The sequence below is a fragment of the Lepidochelys kempii genome, chromosome 4, assembly GCF_965140265.1.
Source record: "Lepidochelys kempii isolate rLepKem1 chromosome 4, rLepKem1.hap2, whole genome shotgun sequence".
In the NCBI taxonomy this organism is placed as follows: domain Eukaryota; kingdom Metazoa; phylum Chordata; order Testudines; family Cheloniidae; genus Lepidochelys; species Lepidochelys kempii.
In genome coordinates, this window is record NC_133259.1 from 77,994,275 (window position 1) to 78,016,211 (window position 21,937).

The 21,937-nt window shown below is 44.7% G+C and overlaps 1 protein-coding gene across 33 annotated transcripts in view; it reads left to right on the top strand.

Annotated features, from left to right (window-relative positions):
- TENM3 (teneurin transmembrane protein 3) overlaps positions 1 to 21,937 on the top strand; it is a 2,195,833-nt gene that overhangs the window by 1,923,929 nt on the left and 249,967 nt on the right. For 21 of the 33 annotated variants that reach the window (XM_073341694.1, XM_073341703.1, XM_073341702.1 and 18 more), the window contains one exon: positions 4,404 to 4,613. The exons of the other annotated variants lie outside the window; for them this stretch is intronic. In XM_073341694.1, coding sequence (XP_073197795.1) covers positions 4,404 to 4,613 — 210 coding nt within the window. The remainder of the gene's footprint in view (positions 1 to 4,403; positions 4,614 to 21,937) is intronic. 33 annotated transcript variants of the gene reach the window in all.

The following is a 21,937-nucleotide window of genomic DNA, read 5'->3' on the forward strand; positions in this document are numbered from 1 at the left end:
GGACTTGAGCAGAGGCATTGCTCCATGGCATCGCTGTTCGAAAAGTCTTACCCTTCTTCACCATCACCATATTATGCTTTCCCTCTAGCATTAAGCAGGGGTGGCTGTCTTCTGCCTTCTTGTAGTACCGTAGGGGTGACACCAGAGATCGTTATCACATGGCACCAGTGTCAAGGAAACCTATAGTGCTTTTGGTCAATCACTGGCGACTGAGCCAGTGCCCATATGGCATGCTACCTTGGCCATACTGGGGGCTGTCATCATGAGTATCTTGCAGTGGATCGCCCTCAAGTATGTCCAGGAAGAGGAGGAGATCAGGCTGCCCGTGAACACCCAGGAGCTGGGGGTAGCAGATGGACAACAATATCCCCAGTGTCCACTGAAAGAATTGTCATTTTTGCCTGATGAGGCAGTTACACTAGCCCCTGTCCCCACAAGTGATGATTTTAAGACCTTTCAGATTTTCCTATCTTGTATCACAGAGACCTAGATATCAAATAAGTAGTAATACAAGAGAAATCCCAGAAACTCTTTGACATTTTGACTGCATCAGTCCCAGCTGGGGTTGCTCTCCCCATTAATGAGGGAAGCCAAAGGGCATTTCTGCCTCTCCTTCAGAACTCACAGATAATACAGCAGCCATGCACTACATAAACAAAAGAGCTCCAGCTCTTCGCCCCTCTGCCTGGACGCCATAAAATTCGGGACTTGGAATGTAGCGACCCCAATGGTCCTTCCTCCCTTGGGAGTTAGCAACAGTCTAGCAAACTTCCTGACCAGGGAAACTGTGACCCTTCATGAAAGGTCCTTACACAGGTTTGGCATAGGACTGGTATTCTGTCACTGCAGATCCCCCATATTAGACTTCTTTGATCTCAAGAACAACGCCAAATGTCAGAATTTTGGCTCCAGAGGAGGCCTTAGTTTAGAATCATTGTCAGATGCCTTCCTTCTGCAATGGAACAGAGGCTGCTCTGCGCCTTTCCACTGATTACCCTGATCCCCAGGGTAATCGCCAAGATTGAAAGAGCAAAGCTAATCATTTTAATAGCTTCCTATTGACCAAGACAGTTTTGGATGACAGACTTCCTGCAGCTGTCCTTTCAGCTCTCAAACCAGCTTCCAGACCATCTGGATCTGATTTCAGTTTCAGGGCCAGATACTCCATGCAGACTAGACAGAGACTTCTCCTTACAAGTTCAGGAAATACTGTACAGAGCAGGAAAACATCTACCAGAAGGCTGTACCTAATGGAAGATGTTCTTAATATGCGACCTCACTAGAAGTTCATTCCTAAGCTGATCTCAGATGTGTATCAAAACACAGTCAACCACCTGTCTTTTTCCTGAAGCCACGCTCTGCACCGAAAGAAAAGAAGTTACACACATTGGATGTACCCAGGAGTTTGCTTTATTATATTGACAGGATCACACTGTCGCGCTTCTATTATTAGTTGTAATTGGGCATTGTAAAAGTCAAGCCATCTCTTCACCAAGAATATTGAAATTGATCATGTAATGTTACCAGGTGCTTGGTGTACTTCTGCCTCCAAACATCAAGGCTCACTCCACCTAAGCACAGGCTACATAGTGCAGCTACTTCAGAAATGTGCCACTATCAGAAATCAGCAATGTGGAGTAATCCATTGACCTTTGCCAAACACTAGGCCTTGGACTTAGTTGCTAGATCAGATGCCAAGTTCGGGAGAGAAATCCGTGTTCATATGATACAGCTGAAACTCCTCATTCCCACTGTCTTCAGGGGGCACTGCTTTCCAGTGGGATCCATCTCAATATATATTCAAAGAAGAAAGAATGGTTACTTAATCTATAACAACAGTGATCTTCGAGATGATGTCAGTATGGATCCCTCCACCCACCTTCTCTTCCTGCTCTTCAGAGTTCTCAGCTACCACAGTCTTTGAATTGCGAGAGAACTTGGGAGGGAGAGGGAGGGCTGCTCCTTCCTTTATGCCCTTACATGGGAACACAAAGAGGCACAGGGTGCATGTGAAACACCGACAGACGTTGTAGTTTAAAAAACTCCATGCATAAGGCACATATATAGCTACACTGGCATCCACATGACTACTACATCTCAAAGACCCACAGTTATTGTAAGGTAAGTAACCATTTACCAGCTGTAGATTTTTAAGTACCAAATATATCAATATCATTCTCTAGTCCTTATCTGGATGTGTTTAATTTTATGGTTAAAATAGGAAATATTTTTCATCATGTATGCAACAGCTGTGGAATAAGTGTATATATGTTCTTTAATAGGGTTACTGGTCTAACAGAAAAGGGGGCAAAGCAAAGTGATATATCTTGATTTTTAGTAAGGCTTTTCATACAGTTCCACATAACATTCTCATAACCAAACTAGGGCGATGTGGTTTAAATGAAATTTCTGTAAGATGGGTGCACAACTGGTTCTCAAAGAGTAGTTATCAATGGTTCGACGTGAAATTTGGAGGGTGTATCTAGTAGGGTCCCATGGGGCTCAGTCCTGGGTCCAGTACTAGTCAATATTTTGCTAACTGAATATGAGTCAACAATGTCATGCATTAATGACTTGGATAATGGAATGCAAAATATGCTTATAGAATTTGCAGATGATACTAAACTGGAAGGTATTGCAAGCATTTTGGATGACAGGATAAGAATTCAAAACAATCTTCACAAATTGGAGAACTGGTCTGAATTTAGCAAGATGAAAATTCAATGAAGATAAGTGCAAAATACAGCATTTATGAAGTAAAAATCAAGTGCACAACTACAAAATAGGGAATAACTGGCTAGGTGGGAGTACTTCTGAAAAGGATATGGGGTTATAGTGGATCACAAATTCAGTATGGGTCATCAATGTGATACAGTTGCAAAAGAGGCTAATATAATTCTGGGGTGTATTCACAAGAGTGTTGAATGTAAGCCGTGGGAAGTAATTGTCCCTCTAGAGTCTGCACTGGTGAGGCCTCAGCTGGAGTGCAGTGTCCAATTCTGGGTGCCACATCTTAGGAAAGATGTGGATAAATTGGAGAGAATCCAGAAGAGAGCAACAAAAATGATAAAAGGTTTAGAAAATCTCATGTAAGAGGAAAGGTTAAAAAAACTGGGCATATTTGGTCTTGAGAAAAGTAGACTGAGTGGGGGACATAACAGTCTTCAAATATGTTAAGGGGTGTTATAAAGAGGACAATGATCAATTGTTCTCCATGTTCACTGAAGGTAGAACAAGAAGAAATTGACTTAATCTACAGAAAGGGAGATTTAGGTTAGGTGTTGGGGGGGGAAATTCTAACATATTTAAGATCTGAAATAGGCTTCCCAGGGTGGTTGTGGAATCCCCATTATTGGAGGCTTTTTAGAACAGACTGGACAAACAACTGTCAGGGATGGTCGAGGTCTTGCCTCAGTGCAGGGGACTTGACTTGATACCTCTTGAGATCCCTTCCAGCCCTACATTTCTCTGATTCCATGTTTTAAAGCAACTTAATGTTAATCTCTTGTTTAGATGGATACGAAGTTTGATAGGCCCAACATTTCACTGATTTTAAAAGTTAATGTTTGTTTTCCTTTTAATTGACATTTGTGTTTTGAAATAAACTGTAATCCCTCCCCCTTACATTGCTAAAATCCTAGCTCCTCATCAGTGGCAATTCATATATTACAAACCCACAGTTCTGGATTTCTGCATGTCTGTGATCTCAAGCATAACACTTCAGGCTGTCTCTCCACTCACGCCTGTCTTTTCTATTAAAATGAGCGGGTGGGGCTTTTCATACACAGGAATTTTGCTCTGAAATGTACAAGACTCCTGATTTCTGAATGCTTTCATTCTGCCTGCCCACTTACAGAAGCAGAGCAGACGTGCAGAATGGAGGGATGGTGCAATATATGTGTGCTTGCGTGACATAAATATTCATTTCCTCAAGCCAAAACAGAACCATTAATTTTACTTTTTAGGCCCTCTGGCCGTTACAGTGCCCCTATAAACCAAAAGTCAGATTAAAAGAGTAGAAAATAATTTCTTTTGCAAGTGCTGGAAAACCAAAAGAGTAGAAAATAATTTCTTTTGCAAGTGCTGGAAAACCAAACTTTTTTATACATAGTTACTTGGGACCTGAGCCTCCTCTCATCTACTACTCAGCATAATCAAGGGGATTCCTTGTGTTACTACTCCCTGCAGTAGTGGGTGACCACAAGATCAGACCCTTACATTGTGACATTTTAAGCTTTTAAAACCATTTGTATTGCATGCTCCAGTAATATCTTTTTTGCCCACCCCATTTTTATTATTTTAATAAATGGCTTTCCTTTCAAGGATGTAGAAAGGACTTTATTTATCTCTTATGTGACATCCTGACCCATATTTTAAAACATTTTATTTTTATTTTTCCATAGGTCCTCCCATGCCATCCTCTTCATCTAGTCCATCCGTCATTGAACATTTACATTCCCTTCCTCCATCACCCAATCGCCATGACAACCAGAGGTGGTTGCTAAGTACTAATGCCATCCAGCCAGTTCAGGACTCTGATACAGATGAGGACTATACTGCCAGCACTTATCTAGTACAGACCGGTACTGTTTCAGTTTTCCCCCCAGATCATGGTAAGAAGAGGACAACTTGTCCATAGTTTGAATGCACTTTCTTATTTTCCATCCTGTTATAAAGCAGTCTGATACGAGTGAAGGAGATTAAAATCATTCAGTATTTTAAATTAATCTTCCCTTTAATTTTCACAAGTGATTGTGTACTTTCAAGAATGCAGAATAAGCAAGAGTAGAAATTGACCTTTTGTGGTATATAAGATGAAAGTAGTTTATCTAAATTATTTTTGAAGTAGTAATCACATACAGCAAGAACCACTAATTGTACATTTTGTATTATAACTCACAGCGCAGGTCTGACTGCCCTACATTTATGGTTCTTTTCAAATGGTAAGCTGAAGTTTGTTAAACTGACATGATATTTAGCTTCAACATTTTGTGGGTATGTCCTACTGACTAACTTCCACAAATGCAGAGGTCCCAGACATGTTGGGGCTGATGTGGTTTTACTGCCAAGAAGGGCAGGATTTGGGGAACTCATGCAGCCTTGGAACACACACTGTCAAGGTGGATGAGGCTTTTTTTAAACAACTAACAAAATCATCCAAATCACTGGACTTGGTAGTGATGGGGGACTTCAACTACACAGACATCTGTTGGGAAAATAACACAGCAGGGCACAGATTATCCAGCAAGTTCTTGGAATGTATTGGAGACAATTTTTTATTTCAGACGGTGGAGAAAGCTACTAGGGGGGAGGCTGTTCTAGACTTGATTTGACAAATAGGGAGGAACTGGTTGAGAATTTGAAAGTAGAAGGCAACTTGGGTGAAAGGGATCGTGAAATGGTAGAGTTCATGATTCTAAGCAATGGTAGGAGGGAGAACAGCACAATAAAGACAATGGATTTCAAGAAGGCAGACTTTAGCAAACTCAGGGAGATGGTAGGTAAAATCCCATGGGAATCAAGTCTGAGGGGAAAAACAAATGAAGACAGTTGGCAGTTTTTCAAAGAGACATTATTAAGGGCACAAGAGCAAACTATCCCACTGCATAGGAAAGTAGGGCACGAGACCACCCTGGCTTAACCAAGAGATCTTCAATGATCTAAAACTCAAAAAAGTGTCCTACAAAAAGTGGAAACTCGGTCAAATTACAAAGGATGAATATAAACAAGTAACACAAGTGTGTAGGGACAAATTTAGAAAAGCCAAGGCACAAAATGAGATCAAACTAGCTAGGGACATAAAAGGAAACAAGAAAACATACTACAAATACATTAGAAGCAAGAGGAAGACCAAGGATGGAGTAGGCCCATTACTCAATGAGGGGGGAAAGACAATAACAGAAAAAGTGGAAATGGCAGAGATGCTTAATGACTTCTGTTTCGGTTTTCACCAAGAAGATTGATGGTGATTGGACATCTAACATGGTGAATGCCAGTGAAAATGTGGTAGGATCAGAATCTAAAATAGGGAACAAACAAGTCAAAAATTACTTAGACAAGTTACAAAGAGTCCTGTGGCACCTTATAGACTAACAGATGTATTGGAGCACAGAGGGGCATTGCTGGCACATGATGGTGTAGATTACATTGGTGATGGTCACGTTAACACCACCCTATACGGAAAACACACCGACCGCTATGCCTACCTTCATGCCTCCAGCTTCCATCCCGGACACACCACACGATACATTGTCTACAGCCAAGTGCTGAGGTACAACTGCATTTGCTTCAACCTCTCAGACAGAGACCAACACCTACAAGATCTTCACCAAGCATTGTCAAAACTACAATACCCACAGAAGGAAATAAGGAAACAGATCAACAGAGCCAGACGTACCCAGAAGCCTCCTGCTGCAAGACAAGCCCAAGAAAGAAACCAACAGAACTCCACTGGCTATCGCATACAGTCCTCAGCTAAAACCTCTCCAATGCATCATCAGTGATCTACAACGCATCCTGGACAACGATCCCTCACTTTCACAGGCCTTGGAAGGCAGGCCAGTTCTCGCCCACAGGCAACCTGCCAACCTGAAGCATATTCTCACCAGCAACTACACACCGCACCATAGTAACTCTAACTCAGGAACCAATCCATGCAACAAACCTCGATGCCAGCTCTTCCCACATATCTACACTAGCGACACCATCACAGGACCTAACCAGATCAGCCACACCATCACTGGTTCATTCACCTGCACGTCCACCAATGTAATCTATGCCATCATGTGCTAGCAATGCCCCTCTGCTATGTACTTCGGCCAAACTGAACAGTCCCTACATAAAAGGATAAATGGACACAAATGAGATATTAGGAATGGCAATATAAAAAAACCTGTAGGAGAACACTTCAACCTCCCTGGACACACAATAGTAGATTTAAAGGTAGCCATCCTGCAGCAAAAAAACTTCAGGACCAGACTTCAAAGAGAAACTGCTGAGCTTCAATTCATTTTCAAATTTGATACTATCAGCTCAGGATTAAACAAAGACTGTGACTGGCTAGCCAATTGCAAAAGCAGTTTCTCCTCCCTTGGTGTTCACACCTCAACTGCTAGAAGAGGGCCTCATCCTTCCTGATTGAACTAACCTCGTTATCCCTAGCCTGATTCTTGCTTGCATATTTATACCTGCCTCTGGAAATTTCCACTACATGCATCTGACAAAGTGGATGTTCACCCACGAAAGCTTATGCTCCAATACGTCTGTTAGCCTATAAGGTGCCAGAGGACTCTGCCGCTTTTACAGACCCAGACTAACACAGCTACCCCTCTGATATAAGACAAGTTAGATGTCTTCAAATCACCAGGGCCTGATGAAATGCATCCTAGAATACTCAAAGAGCTGACTGAGGAGATATCTGAGCCATTAGCAATTATCTTTGAAAAGTCATGGAAGATGGGAGACAATCCAGAAGACTGGAAAAGGGCAAATATAGTGCCCATCTATAAAAAGGGAAATAAGGACAACCCGAGGAATTACAGACCAGTCAGCTTCACTTCTGCACCCAGAAAGATAATGGAGCAAATAAGTAAGCAATCAGTTCGCAAACACCTAGAAGATAATAAGGTGATAAACAACAGTCAGCATGGATTTGTCAAGAACGAATCATGTCAAACCAGCCTGATAGCTTTCTTTGACAGGGTAACAAGCCTTGTAGATGGGGGGAATCAGTAGATGTGGTATATCTTAACTTTAGTAAGGCTTTGGATACTGTCTCACATGATCTTGTCATAAACAAATTAGGGAAATGCAACCTAGATGGAACTACTGTAAGGTGGTTGCATAATTGGTTGGAAAACTGTTCCCAGAGAGTAGTTATCAGTGGTTCACAGTCATGCTGGAAGGGCATAATGAGTGGGGTCCCGGAAGGATCGGTTCTGGATCCGGTTCTTTTCAATATCTTCAGCAGTGATCTAAATAATGGCATAGAGTACACTTATAAAGTTTGCGGATGATACGAAGCTCGGAGGGGTTCAAGTGCTTTGGAGGATAGGATTAAAATTCAAAATGATCTGGACAAACTGGAGAAATGGTCTGAAGTAAATAGGGTGAAATTCAATAAGGACAAATGCAAAGTACTCCACTTAGGAAGGAACAATCAGTTGCATGCATACAAAATGGGAAATGACTGCTTCGGAAGAAGCAATGCAGAAAGGGACCTGGGGGTCGTAGTGGATCACAAGCTAAATAAGAGTCTACAGTTTAACGCTGTTGCAAAAAAAGCAAATATCATTCTGGGGTGTATTAGCAGGAGTATTGTAAGCAAGACACGAAAAGTAATTCTTCCGCTCTATTCCGTGCTAATTAGGCCTCAACTGGAATATTGTGTCCACTTCTGGGTGCCACATTTCAGGAAAAAGATGTGGAAAAAATGGAGAAAGTGCAGAGAAGAGCAACAAAAATGATTAAAGGTCTAGAAAACATGACCTCAAGAGGGAAGATTGAAAAAATTGGGTTTGTTTAGTCTGGAGAAGAGAAGACTGAGAGGGGACATAACAGTTTTCAAGTACAGAAAAGGTTGTTACAAGGAAGAGGGAGAAAAAATGTTCTGCTTAACCTCTGAGGATAGGACAAGAAGAAATTGGCTTAACTTGCAGCAAGGGCGGTTTAGGTTAGACATAGGAAAAACTTCCTGTCAGAGTGGTTAAGCACTGGAATAAATTGCCTAGGGAGGTTGTGGAATCTCCATCATTGGGGATTTTTAAGAGCAGGTTGGACAAACACCTGTCAGGGATGGTCTAGATCAGTGGTTCTCAAAGCCGATCCGCCACTTGTTCAAGGAAAGCCCTTGGTGCGCCGGACCAGTTTGTTTACCTGCAGCGTATGCAGGTTTGGCCGATCGCAGTTTCTGCTGTCTGCGGTTTGCCGCTCCAGGCCAATGGGGGCTGCGAGAAGGGCGGCCAGCACGTCCCTTGGCCCGCGCCGCTTCCCGCAGCCCCCATTGGCCTGGAGCGGCAAACCACGGCCAGTGGGAGCCGCGATCGGCCGAACCTGCAGATGCGGCAAGTAAACAAACCGGTCCGGCACGCCAGGGGCTTTCCCTGAATAAGCGGCAGACCGACTTTGAGAACCACTGGTCTAGATAATATTTAGTTCTGCCTTGAGTGCAGGGGACTGGACTAGATGACCTTTTGAGGTCCATTCCAGTTCTATGATTCTAAGTTGTATTCCTGTAACCAAATATGTAAGATGGCTGTGTGATGAGAGTGGGGGCAGTAACTCCAAAGCACATCATTCCATACCTCCCATCTTTCAACCTACCAATGTATAACATAAGTAATCAAAATATGTGATGACCAAAATGCAGAACACCTGTGTTTGCTTGTTCACCATGCCATAATAAATAGAATATGGTGGTTGTAAACCTTGAGTTTTAAAGGTTTTTTTAGTGTATGAATTAAACCAGTTTTTAAAATCAGCAAACTGGAAAAACAAATTATATATCATGCATAACAATGAGGACCCACCCCAAGTGGGTGATCAGAAGGGCTTAATATCCAAACCTACAGTGTGTCAGCTTGATGTTGACCATTTGAGCTCAAGGAATAACTGTTATTGTCTATATGAACTCGGGGGGGGGGGACTTCACACATGCTTTCCCAGTTGGCTATAGACCTATTTGCTATATAGCAGCAGAATGTTACAGAGCATAAATACTAAGTTCTGTTCCTGGTTCTGAGGGAAGTGTGGTGGTGTGGTTAAAGCAGTGGTTGGTTAGAGACAGGATAGCAAAGCACATAGATTTTGCACCTTCACTTGGAAAGGCAGTGTGCCTGAGTAGGTAAGAGCTAGAGCTGCTATATTAGTGACCTGGTTCAAGATTTTGAAAAGTAATAGTAATTTTGGGTACTATAATTTTTGGGTGCTCAACTTGAGACATTTCAGAGAGGTCCGATTTTCAGAATCTGGAAGCTGAATGCTTTCTGAAAATTAGTCCCTTTAAAACTATCTCAAATTGACCAACCAAAAATTAAGGCATTGTATTAATTGGATTTCGGGGCTGTACCGGGGTGGTCACCCCGCTCCAGCCCTGAAGGGGTAAAAACAGCCCTGGGGAGAACAGCTGGGGGAAGCTGAGTGCGTAGCTGACCACAGCTGTGACCAGCTCAATCAGGGCCCAGCTGGCTTTTATAAGAGGGCTGTGAGCCAGGAGCAGAAGAAGAGTCTCACTCTAGCCCTAGAGTGGGAAGGGCTAGCTGCCTGGGAGCAAAGTACCTAGAGCCGGAGCAGTGCTGGGGAAGGGCAAAGGGAGCTGGGAAGCTCCAGCCTGGTAAACCTCCAGGTTGCAGGCCTTAGTGAAGGCCTGCAAAGGTACTGGGGCTGCAGAGGGGCAGCCTGAGGATAGGCAAAGACAGCAGGTCCTAATCTCCTTGCTAATGATGAGTGGCCTTTACAGACTGCAGTCTGTCCCAGTGAGCGGGGGCTAGATGATGACTGGCAGTAGCCACTGAGGCAAGGTGGGTTTAGAGCAGAGATGGGCAAACTATGGCCCACGGGACCCTCCTGCTCAGCCCCTGAGCTCCTGGCCTGGGAGTCGAGTCCCTGGCCCCACCCCTGCTGTTCTCCCCTCCCCCACAGCCTCACATTGCCATGCTGCCAGCGCTGTGCTCGGGGTGGTGAGCTCCTGGGGCAGTGCAGGTGCAGAGCCCAGCCTGACCCGGTGCTCTGAGCTGCGCTGTGTGTGGCTGGCTCCAGGCAGAGCGGTAAGGCGGCAGGGAGCGGGGGTGTTGGATAAAGGGCAGGGGAGTTTCGGGGGGGGGGGGAGCGTGGACAGGGGTTGAGGTGGTCAGAGGGGATAACGGGGGTTGAATGGGGGTAGGGGTCCAGGGGGAGGCAATCAGGAAGGAGGGGGGGTTGGATGGGGCAGCAGGGGACAGTCAGGGGCAGGGGTTCCGGGTGGCAGGGGGCAGTCAGGGAGAAGGGGTGGTTGGATGAGGGCAGGGGTCCCGGGAGGGGGGGCAGTCAGGAATGAGAGGAATGGTTGGATGGGGTGGGGGGGCAGTCAGGGGTGGGGGTTCTGGGGGCGGTCAGGGGACAGAGAGTGGGGTGGATGGGGTAGGGATCCTGGGGGGGCCGTCAGGGAACCGGTGGATTGGATGGGGCAGAAGTCCGGGGGGGGGGGGCGCGTCAGGAGGCGAGAATCCGGGGGAGGATATGGGGTGGGGTCGGGTCATTCCTGGCTGTTTGGGGAGGCACAGCCTCCCCAAACTGGCCATCCATACAATTTCCAAAACCTGATGCAGCCCTCAGGCCAAAAAGTTTGTCCACCCCTGGTTTAGAGTGTTGGGGGTTCCCCTGAGAGGGGAGACCAAGATTGTGGGGCACTGCGGTGGGCAGAACCCCAGGGTAAGGGCGCTTCATTTACAGGGGCCCAAAAATGTTAACGTAACCTAGTCCTTTCCAACATTAAATATTGTTAAACAGGGTTCAGAGTTTGGTATATAGAGATCTCAGCCTGCTTAGTACCATGGCGCAAACATCCTTTTAACCTTTTTATTAAAGATACAGAAAAGAAGGGAAAACATGAAAGCATTTGAAATGTAAAGTACTAAGTAAAGCTTTCATTTTAACAGGTTTCAAAGTAGCAGCCATGTTAGTCTGTATCCGCAAAAAGAAAAGGAGTACTTGTGACACCTTAGAGACGAACAAATTTATTTGAGCATAAGCTTTCGTGAGCTACAGCTCACTTCATCGGATGCATTCAGTGGAAAATACAGTGGGGAGTTTTTATATACACAGAGAACATGAAACAATGGGTGTTACCATACACACTGTAATGAGAGTGATCAGGTAAGGTGAGCTATTGCCAGCAGGAGAGAAAGAGGAAAAAACAAACAAACAAACCTTTTGTAGTGATAATCAAGGTGGGCCATTTCCAGCAGTTGACAAGAACGTGTGAGGAACAGTATGGGAGGGGGGAAATAAACATGTGGAAATAGTTTTACTTTGTGTAATGACACATCCACTCCCAGTCTTTATTGAAGCCTAATGTAATGGTGACCAGTTTGCAAATTAATTCCAATTCAGCAGTCTCTCATTGGAGTCTGTTTTTGAAGTTTTTTGTTGAAGAATTGCAACTTTTAGGTCTGTAATCGAGTGACCAGAGAGATTGAAGTATTCTCCGACTGGTTTTTGAATGTTATAATTCCTGACGTCTGATTTGTGTCCATTTATTCTTTTACATAGAGACTGTCCAGTTTGACCAATGTACATGGCAGAGGGGCATTGCTGGCACATGATGGCATATATCACATTGGTAGATGTGCAAGTGAATGAGCCTCTGATATTGTGGCTGATGTGATTAGGCCCTATGATGATGTCATGGGACATAGTCGGCAACGGGCTTTGTTGCAAGGATAGGTTCCTGGGTTAGTGTTTTTGTTGTGTGGTTGCTGGTGAGTATTTGCTTCAGATTGGGGGGCTGTCTGTAAGCAAGGACTGGCCTGTCTCCCAAGATCTGTGAGAGTGATGGGTCGTGCTTCAGGATAGGTTGTAGATCCTTGATGATGCTCTGGAGAGGTTTTAGTTGGGAGCTGAAGGTGATGGCTAGTGGCGTTCTGTTATTTTCTTTGTTGGGCCTGTCCTGTGACAGCCCCCAAACCTGAAGCAAATACTCACCAGCAACCACACACCACATAACAAAAACACTAACCCAGGAACCTATCCTTGCAACAAAGCCCATTGCCAACTGTGTCCACATATCTATTCAGGGGACACCATCATAGGGCCTAATCACATCAGCCACATTATCAGAGGCTCATTCACCTGCACATCTACCAATGTGATATATGCCATCATGTGCCAGCAATGCCCCTCTGCCATGTACAAGAACAAGTTAAAAATTATTTAGTCAAGTTAGATGTCTTCAAGTCACCAGGACCTGATGAAATACATCCTAGAATATCTTAGAGCTGGCTGCGGATATATCTGAGCCATTAGCAATTATCTTTGAAAACTTGTGGGAGAGATTCCAGAGCACTGGAAAAGGGCGAATATAGTGCCCATCTGTAAAAAGGGAAATCATTGCAACCTGGGAAATACAGACCAGTCAGCTTCACTTCGGTATCCAAAAAGATAATGGAGCAAATAATTAAGCAATCAATTTGCAAGTACCTCAAGATAATAAGGTGGTGATAAGTAAGTCAGCATAGATTTGTCAAGAACAAATCATGTCAAACCAACCTAATAGCTTTCTTTGACAGGGTAACAAGCCTTGTGGATGTGGGAAGGGGAATGGTATATGTGATATATCTTGACTTGAGAAAGGCTTTTGTTACTGTCTCACATGCCCTTCTCGTAAACAAACTAATGAAATGACAACCTAGATGGAGCTACTATAAAGTAGGTACATGCTAGTTGGAAAACCATTCCCAGAATATAGTTATCAGTGATTCACAGTCAAGCTAGAAGGGCATATCAAGTGAGGTCCTGCTGGGATCAGCTCTGTTTAGTATCTTCTTCAGTGATTTTAGATAATGGCGTACAGAGTTCACTTATAAAGTTTGTGGACGATACCAATTTGGGAGGGATTGCAAGTGCTTTGGAGGATAGGATTAAAATTCAGAATGATCTGGATAAACTGGAGAAATGGCCTGAAGTAAATAGGGTGAAATTCAATAAGGACAAATGAAAAGTACGCCACTTAAGAGGGAACAATCAGTTACATACGTACAAAATTGGAAATGACTGCCTAGGAAGGAGTACTGCTAAAAGGGATCTGTGGGTCACAGTGATCACAAGCTAAATATGAGTCAACGATAAAATACGGTTACAAAAAAAAGCAAACATCATTCTGGGCTGTATTGGCAGGAGTGTTGTAAGCAAGACACAAGAATTAATTCTTCCACTCTACTCCACACTGATTAGGCCTCAACTGGAGTATTTTCTCCAGTTCTGAGTGCCACATTTCAGGAACGGAGTGGACAAATTGGAGAAAGGGCAGAGAAGAGCAACAAAAATGATTAAAGGTTTAGAAAACATGACCTATGAGGAAAGATTGAAAAAATTGGGTTTATGTAGTCTGGAGAAGAGAAAACTGAGAGGGGACATGATAACAGTTTCCAAGTACATAAAAGGAGGAGGGTGAAAAAATGTTCTTTTTAACCTCTGAGGATAGGACAAGAAGCAATGGGCTTAAATTGCAGCAAGGGCAGTTTAGGCTGCACATTAGGAACAACTTACTGACTGTCAGACTCTTTAAGCACTGGAATAAATTGCCTAGGAAGGTTGTGGAATCTCCATCATTGGAGATTTTTATGAGCAGATTAGACAAACTTGTCAGGAAAGGTCTAGATAATACTTAGTCCTGCAATGAGTGCAGGGGACTGGACTAGATGACCTCTCAAGGTCCCTTCCAGTGCTGTGATTCTATGAGGTGGAGCTGTTGCTGCTGCTGTAAATCCAACCTCATTCCATCTCAGGTGGCTTTTGGGATTCAGATGGATCTGATAGATGACAATGTCATCTGAATCCCTCTCTTGGGCCTGGTCTGGCCAGGACATCTCTCGGGATCAGCATGACAAAGGCCTGGGATCCCAGGAAATGATGTGGGTGGTGGCAGCCATGATGGTGAAGCTTACTCCGGTAGCCTCTATTTGTTTTTCTGTTTGTATTCTTCCCCGCAGTCTCTTTCTGTAAGGACCCAAAGAGGGAGTTGATGGGTGAGATAGCTTATCCCCTCCTTGTGTTGTCTACCAATTAGGCCTAACATCCAACACATCAATTTTGGTTCATAAATTTCCGGTTCCACATCTTGTTTTTACCAAGCATGATTTCAACATTGTCCTTGAACTATATCAGTAAGACTTTTTGTTTAGATTAATTTAATCTTTCTGTCTCCCTATCATCCTTTTCGTATCAACATTTGTTACTATAGTTATTGTGACACCTTATGAACTTTTACATACCTTTTATAGTTGAGCTTACCATTAGGGTAAATTTGTCTGCCCAATCATCACAAAATAATTCAAAATAACTAGTCACTTCTGAAATACTTGGCCCTGAGTTCAGTTGTCAACTGTAACTAAAGTGACCTGTGCAACCTCTTAGTGAATTTATTTGTAATATGGGGGAATGATGTTGGGCTCTGTCAAGGTTCCTCCCCCACTCTGAACTCTAGGGTACAGATGTGGGGACCTGCATGAAAAACCTCCTAAGCTTATCTTTACCAGCTTAGGTCAAAACTTCCCCAAGGTACAAAATATTCCACCCGTTGTCCTTGGACTGGCCGCTACCACCACCAAACTAATACTGGTTACTGGGGAAGAGCTGTTTGGACGCGTCCTTCCCCCCAAAATACTTCCCAAAACCTTGCACCCCACTTCCTGGACAAGGTTTGGTAAAAAGCCTCACCAATTTGCCTAGGTGACTACAGACCCAGACCCTTGGATCTTAAGAACAATGAACAATCCTCCCAACACTTGCACCCCCCCTTTCCTGGGAAATGTTGGATAAAAAGCCTCACCAATTTGCATAGGTGACCACAGACCCAAACCCTTGGATCTGAGAACAATGAAAAAGCATTCAGTGTTTTACAAGAAGACTTTTAATAAAAAATAGGAGTAAATAGAAATAAAGAAATCCCCCCTGTAAAATCAGGATGGTAGATATCTTACAGGGTAATTAGATTCAAAAACATAGAGAACCCCTCTAGGCAAAACCTTAAGTTACAAAAAAGATACACAGACAGAAATAGTTATTCTATTCAGCACAATTCTTTTCTCAGCCATTTAAAGAAATCATAATCTAACACATACCTAGCTAGATTACTTACTAAAAGTTCTAAGACTCCATTCCTGGTCTATCCCCGGTAAAGACCAGCATATAGACAGACACAGACCCTTTGTTTCTCTCCCTCCTCCCAGCTTTTGAAAGTATCTTGTCTCCTCATTGCTCATTTTGGTCAGGTGCCAGCGAGGTTACCTTTAGCTTCTTAACCCTTTACAGGTGAGAGGAGCTTTCCCCTGGCCAGGAGGGATTTCAAAGGGGTTTACCCTTCCCTTTATATTTATGACAGGCTTCCATCCAGAATAAGTTATGAAGACTTCCTCAGTATTAAGGGCTCTAAGGTGCACAAAAATGTAAAAGGATCATGATGTCCTGGGGTTTTTTTCCCTCACTCTAACTCTTTCATGTCTGCAGAACATTGCCTGACTTGGCAATGCAGCAAAACAGGCATTCTGATTCAGCTGAAATACAGATCATCTTGGAAAAGTCAGTACATAATGAGTAGGGCTTCAGGTTTCTCACCGTGCAGAAAAAGCCACAGATGCTCATTTTGTCTGTGACTTCTCTGTGTGTCCATGACTTATAGCAGGAAGGATCTCCATGAGTTGCCCCCCGACCTGATGCAGAGAGCAGGCCCTGGGGAGGAGGGTGTCGAAGAGCAAGCCCACCCTGTACTCACCCTGCAGCAACAGCTCCTGTGGGGCTGGGCCCAGAAAACATTGCAACCTGGCAAACAGGGTTGCAGTGCCACTCACTGAAATTCCCCCCCATGCCTCATGACAGAGGGGCAGCACAGCCAAACCTGAATAGTGCTGTGCTCCATGTGCCAGGTCACAACACCTGAAGCAGATAGCTGGGCCCAGCCCAGAGGAACACAGGAGCTGCCCATGCCCAAGGTGAGTGTGGGGCAGGACTGGGATATCCCCTCTCCCACAAGTGTGTCCCCTCCTCATTAGGGTTGCGGTGCCAGGGCAAAGGGCGCTGCTGTAGTCCCCCTCATTTGTCAAGGCATTTTATAATCAAAAATCACAGAGCAGGCGCTACGTGACTTTTACTATGCTTACCATGACTGCTCTGTGATTTTTTTTTTTTATTAAAAAAATAAATGCTGTGACAAATCTGCAGCCCTAACAGTGAAAGATCTAAAGAATCCACCGTTCCTTCCTTTGCCCACAAAAGCGGGGGGAGTGCATTACCAAGGAGAGGCTGCTCTAATGCTGAGTGGCTCAATTGTTGCCCTCTAGATCTGTGAGGAAATATTCCTTTCCCCAGGTTTCTTGCAAATCTCCACAGCACACAGCCGCGTAGTTCAGGATGGATACCAGCAGTCAGATTTAGCAAAGACTATTATTTGCTTTGTAGTAGAGTTGTTGTGGAGTAGCTTAGTGTCTTCAAAGTACTTTTAAAAGGAGAGCTATGGCTGGCAGTCCAAAATTTAAACCTTCCTCCTATGTTTACATATCCCCTAGGGAAAAAAACCAGTTATATTTGGGCTTTCAAATGTTAAATGTATTGTTGTTTGAGAAAATAAAAAAATAGACATATTTAAAACTTGTTTGAATTTGCAACCAGCTGTGACAAGGGCTGTGATCATTAAACTCTTATAATTAACAAGCATTGGAGGAAAAAAATGGACATAGAATCAATATGATTTGTCCTGCATGTAGTGACTGTGCGACCATCATAGAATTCATGGCACATGCACTGCAAAGCACTACACAGTATTTAAAACATTAATTCCAGTTGTCTTACATATGAGTCACAAAGACTGAAAATTGACTTAAGGAGAAAACAGAAGGGAAATCATAAATAGCAAAGTATTGAGCCTAGGAAAGGAGTGTAATGGGACACTGCAGGTATTGGTGTAAAGTACAAGTCTTATTCCTTGACCATATGCAGTAGAAAGAGGCTGAAGATAAAATTTGCACATGGTACTAAAGTGAGAGGAAAGGACAGAGGAAATAAAAATTAAATTGCTAAGGGCATGTTCAAAGCAAGATAGGCCCCAATTTAGCAAAACACTTTTAGACACATGCTTAACTTTAAACATATGTTTAAGTCCATTGGGTTTAAAGTTAAATGAATGTTTCTTCTTTGAGTGATGGTCCCTGTGTGTATATAACTCTAGGTGCACATGTGCTCTATGTGCCTGAGGCTGGAAGACTTTTGCTGTTTGTCCACACCTGCACCCTTCTCATTCTCGTTCTCTGAATTGAGGGCACAAAGGGCAGTTCAAACCAACTGCCTCTCCAGTTTCTTTCTACCACCTGTAATCTGAGCTACAACATCCTTAGTGTTCGCAGTTTTAGCTAGTGTTCTTCAAACGTATAATTATCTGTAAATAGTTTTTAGATAAATATTTGTTAGATGGTTTTATAGTTAGAGTAGTTTTTAATAGCTCAGGGCTTTGGGGTCTTCCCCTTAGCCAATCCCTTACCCCACTTAGGGGCACCTAGTGTGCCCAGAATCCTGGGATTCAAGAATTGTGTCCTGCCCTCAGGCCTTTCTGGTCAGCAAAGACTACAGTAAGTGCCTTTGCTGCCTTGGGGAAGCCCACATCCTCTCAAAATGCAGCATTTGCTGATCCATTCCAAGCCACGCCTGCCAAGCTTGTAAGTATAGGCTTTGAAGATTCCTTATGGATCATGCTATGAGGCCCCAGTCGAATTCAGGCCAATCAGATGCCACCCACACCCTGTACGTTGGGCAGAGGTACTGAGAAGTGCCCCTACAAGCATGATGGTCTCTGGCTCTGGGATTGGTAGGAGTAGCAGAAAGGACTCCTCCAAATGGGGCCCTAAAGAGGGTTGGAAACACTCTCACAAGAAATGAGAAATCCCTCATCCAAAATGTGGATCTCCTCTCTGACACCCATTAAGTTGGGTGACATGCAGCTCCTGACACTACTGTTCCAGGGTGAACACAGGTTGGTACTCTTCTCCAGGCTCTGAAGAGCACGAGCACCCTGAAATTGGCATTAACCACAGGAGTGGGACTGTCCCTGGTACTAGTGAGGGGAAAATGACAGAGAATCCCTCTGACTTCATGGGTACCAATGAGACATGAAAAGGTATTGTCTGTACTGAACACCGTAACAATACCGATGCTGCCGGTGCTACAGAAAGAAAGAAGTCCTGTCCACGCCCCTGCATCAGGAGATAAATACTCCACCCATGAGGACATTGCCCATGTACATGAACCCAAAGTCCCTGCTTGTCGGAACTGATCCTAACCAGGGAGATGCCCACACCAGTGGTCTAGGGCATGCATGAGAGAGAACCACTCACCATACCATCTACCAGCCAGGCATAATGAGGCTCTGGTACCAATAGCACCACCCAGAGCCTTCAAAGCCTCATCCTCTGAGTAGGACGCCAGTAGGAGAGCGTCACTACTCCCAGTGAGGCAAGGGGTCAGACCAGAAAGAGGATCCAGAGTGTTGTGAGCACTATTTCGCTTGCATAAGGACTATGCTCCTCAAGATGAGTGGCACTCTCCATCAGGAGGACTGCCCCAATTTCCATATGACCCTTCACGCTGGCTTAAAAGGTCCCATGTAATCCATAAATGTGACATCCTGAATCCATACATTCCCATCAGGAGTAAAGACAGTCCTTCCCGTACAGAGAAGATCCCACGTGTCCCCAAGAAATAATTGAGGAAGAGAAGGAACCAGCTCAGGTGGAACCACCCACTCAGGTAGAGTTGTCATCTTCATCTGCAGATGAGGCAGTTGTATCATCACCTTGTGACGACTATAGGTAATTTCAAGATCTACTGAGGTGGGTGACAGATCCTCCGGTTCTTCTTCGAGTGCTTGTTCATGTCCATTCCAATCAGGTGTGTGTGCGCGCATGTGCACAATAGCAGGAAGATTTTTCCCATAGCCGCATTCGTCAAGTCGGTCTGAGCGCCCCCTGGAGTTGTGCCTTCATGGCGCTCAATATAGAGCCCTACCGACCCACCACCCGCTCAGTTCCTTCTTACTGACAGTGACGGTAGGCTGGAACCTCTCGTAGCCCTGCGTTTAGCAAGTGCGTTCAACTTGAGTTGTTTGTATATAGTTAGTTTATCTTAGTAGTTTGTGATTAGAGTTGTTGAGGGGGTCTCTACCCCCCCTTCCGACTCCCCGGAGCCATAGTACGCCGCAGTCCCCGGGATTTAAAAACTGTGTGGTCTGCGTAAAGCACTTGCCAAAGAGCGATCCACACTCCTCATATTTTTGGTGCCTAGGGGAGGGTCACCAAAAGGATCGCTGTAAGATCTGCCATGAGTTCCACCCTAGAACTCTTAAAGAAAGGGAGCAGTGGCTTAAAATGATCATCATGGCTGTACGCCCCCGTTTGGACCCAGGCTCAGGGGACCTGGCTCCTAACACTTCCTCGTCGATACGAAGCACCCCGGTGCTGTCATCGAGTTCAGTGCCGAGAAAGGACACGTCCCGGGATGCTCGGCACCGGCACGGCACCTCCCGAGGCCCAGCTGAGAGCAGGCACCAGTCTCACTTGCTGGTGCCTCAGAAGAAAAAGAAGCCGGACAGTCTGTCACCTCCAGCTAAATCTAAGGAAATGAGACACCAGGTGGGCCATAGCTCGCAATCTCCCGTTAGGGCCGCGTTGACTGCTGCCCAGGCAAGGCAGTTGAGTCCAGGCCCCCTACGTTCACTGGTCCCTACAGGCCAGCAGCTGATGCTTCCTTCAACGCCAGAAGCTTTCGAAGCTGCTTGGGATCTGCTTCACTTTATGGCACTGTTTTTGCTCCCTAGGAGGGAGGAACCTCTGGTGCTGGCGATCCCACCCTGTCCCAAGGTGCAGTCAAGAGGGAAGCTGGCAGTGATGTCCAGGCATTCCCCCTCTCCACATCCTTTGGCACCAGCCCACTCGGACAGAGAGCCTAGTCGCTCCCCAAGCTCTCAACACTCAAGGCACCGAAGCTCGGCTTCTCCATGGTCTTCAGTCTCCGAGACCTCAGAGTCCGAGTCTGACTCCTACTGCTCTCAGAGGAGTAGGAGCCAATGATCGAGGTCAAGGCGAGAGCCGCAGGCGTGACCGCTGCAGTGGCAGAAGCCACCAGTGGCCATTCTGGACCCCCTGGGCCTTTCACCAAATCCAGGGAGGGATCCAAAGGCACCACTCCGTGGCATCTTCGGTGGCCTCAGCCACATTCTTCCCGCCATCAACCACACAGCTCGCCTTGGCACCTACCCGCATGCCAATGCCATCAGCTGCAGCGCCAGCACTGGCCTCGGCACCGGTGCCTCTTTTGACCTCAGCGCCAACAGCAATCTCGGCACCGACTGCTGCGCCGGCACCGATGACGACCTCTGCACTGACAGTGGCACAGACAACAGCCCCGCCGCCTTCATCGGCTCAGGCAGCTGGTTCTTCACTGCACTTCCTTTAAACACACGCACATGTTCACAAAAAAGAGAAAAACCCCTGTTGTGTAATGTCGCTGGTGCAGAACAGTTGCCACGTTCCATGTCTGGGTGAGTTTATCCCTCTATGTATACTGTCTGAAAAAAGCACTTTGGAAGCATATGGTATGAAAGGTGCTGAATGAATTAATTGCATTCAGTTATATTTAATTTCTATGTACCATTGAATGTTAAATGTTTATTTTCAGTCAAATCAAAAATATACCATGGGTGGTGTTGTTTTTGTCCAATTTAATTTTACCAACATAGCAATCCAAAAGATAAAGAACCTGATTAAATATTCAATAATTTATTAAGTCAAGTTTTGGGACTTGATTAGACTGTTTTATCCAGCAATGGGAATTAGCTTTTATTTAGGAAAGTAGCTAAAAAAAAGAGATGGAAAAATTACTAAAATAGTGTTGATTTTAAATAATGTTTTAGCATCGGAGCATCATTTCATCCTGTGTTCACCTGATGTAGAAAAAGTCTCTCTCCACTCTGGGGTTGCTAATAGTTTCAGAACTCCAGTTCAGCTAAGATTCTAACACTGTTGCAGACCTATTTTGCAAAGCTTACTTTTTTTCTATAAAAGGGGCATGTTGATAGATGTAAAATTCAGAAGGAGGTAGGCAAATTTTAGGCCCATCAGTCTTGACAGTGTCCCTTAAGTAATTCCTCAGATTTATTCCAACATTTATTTCTCCACTCATCCACAGCCTCAGCTCACTTCAT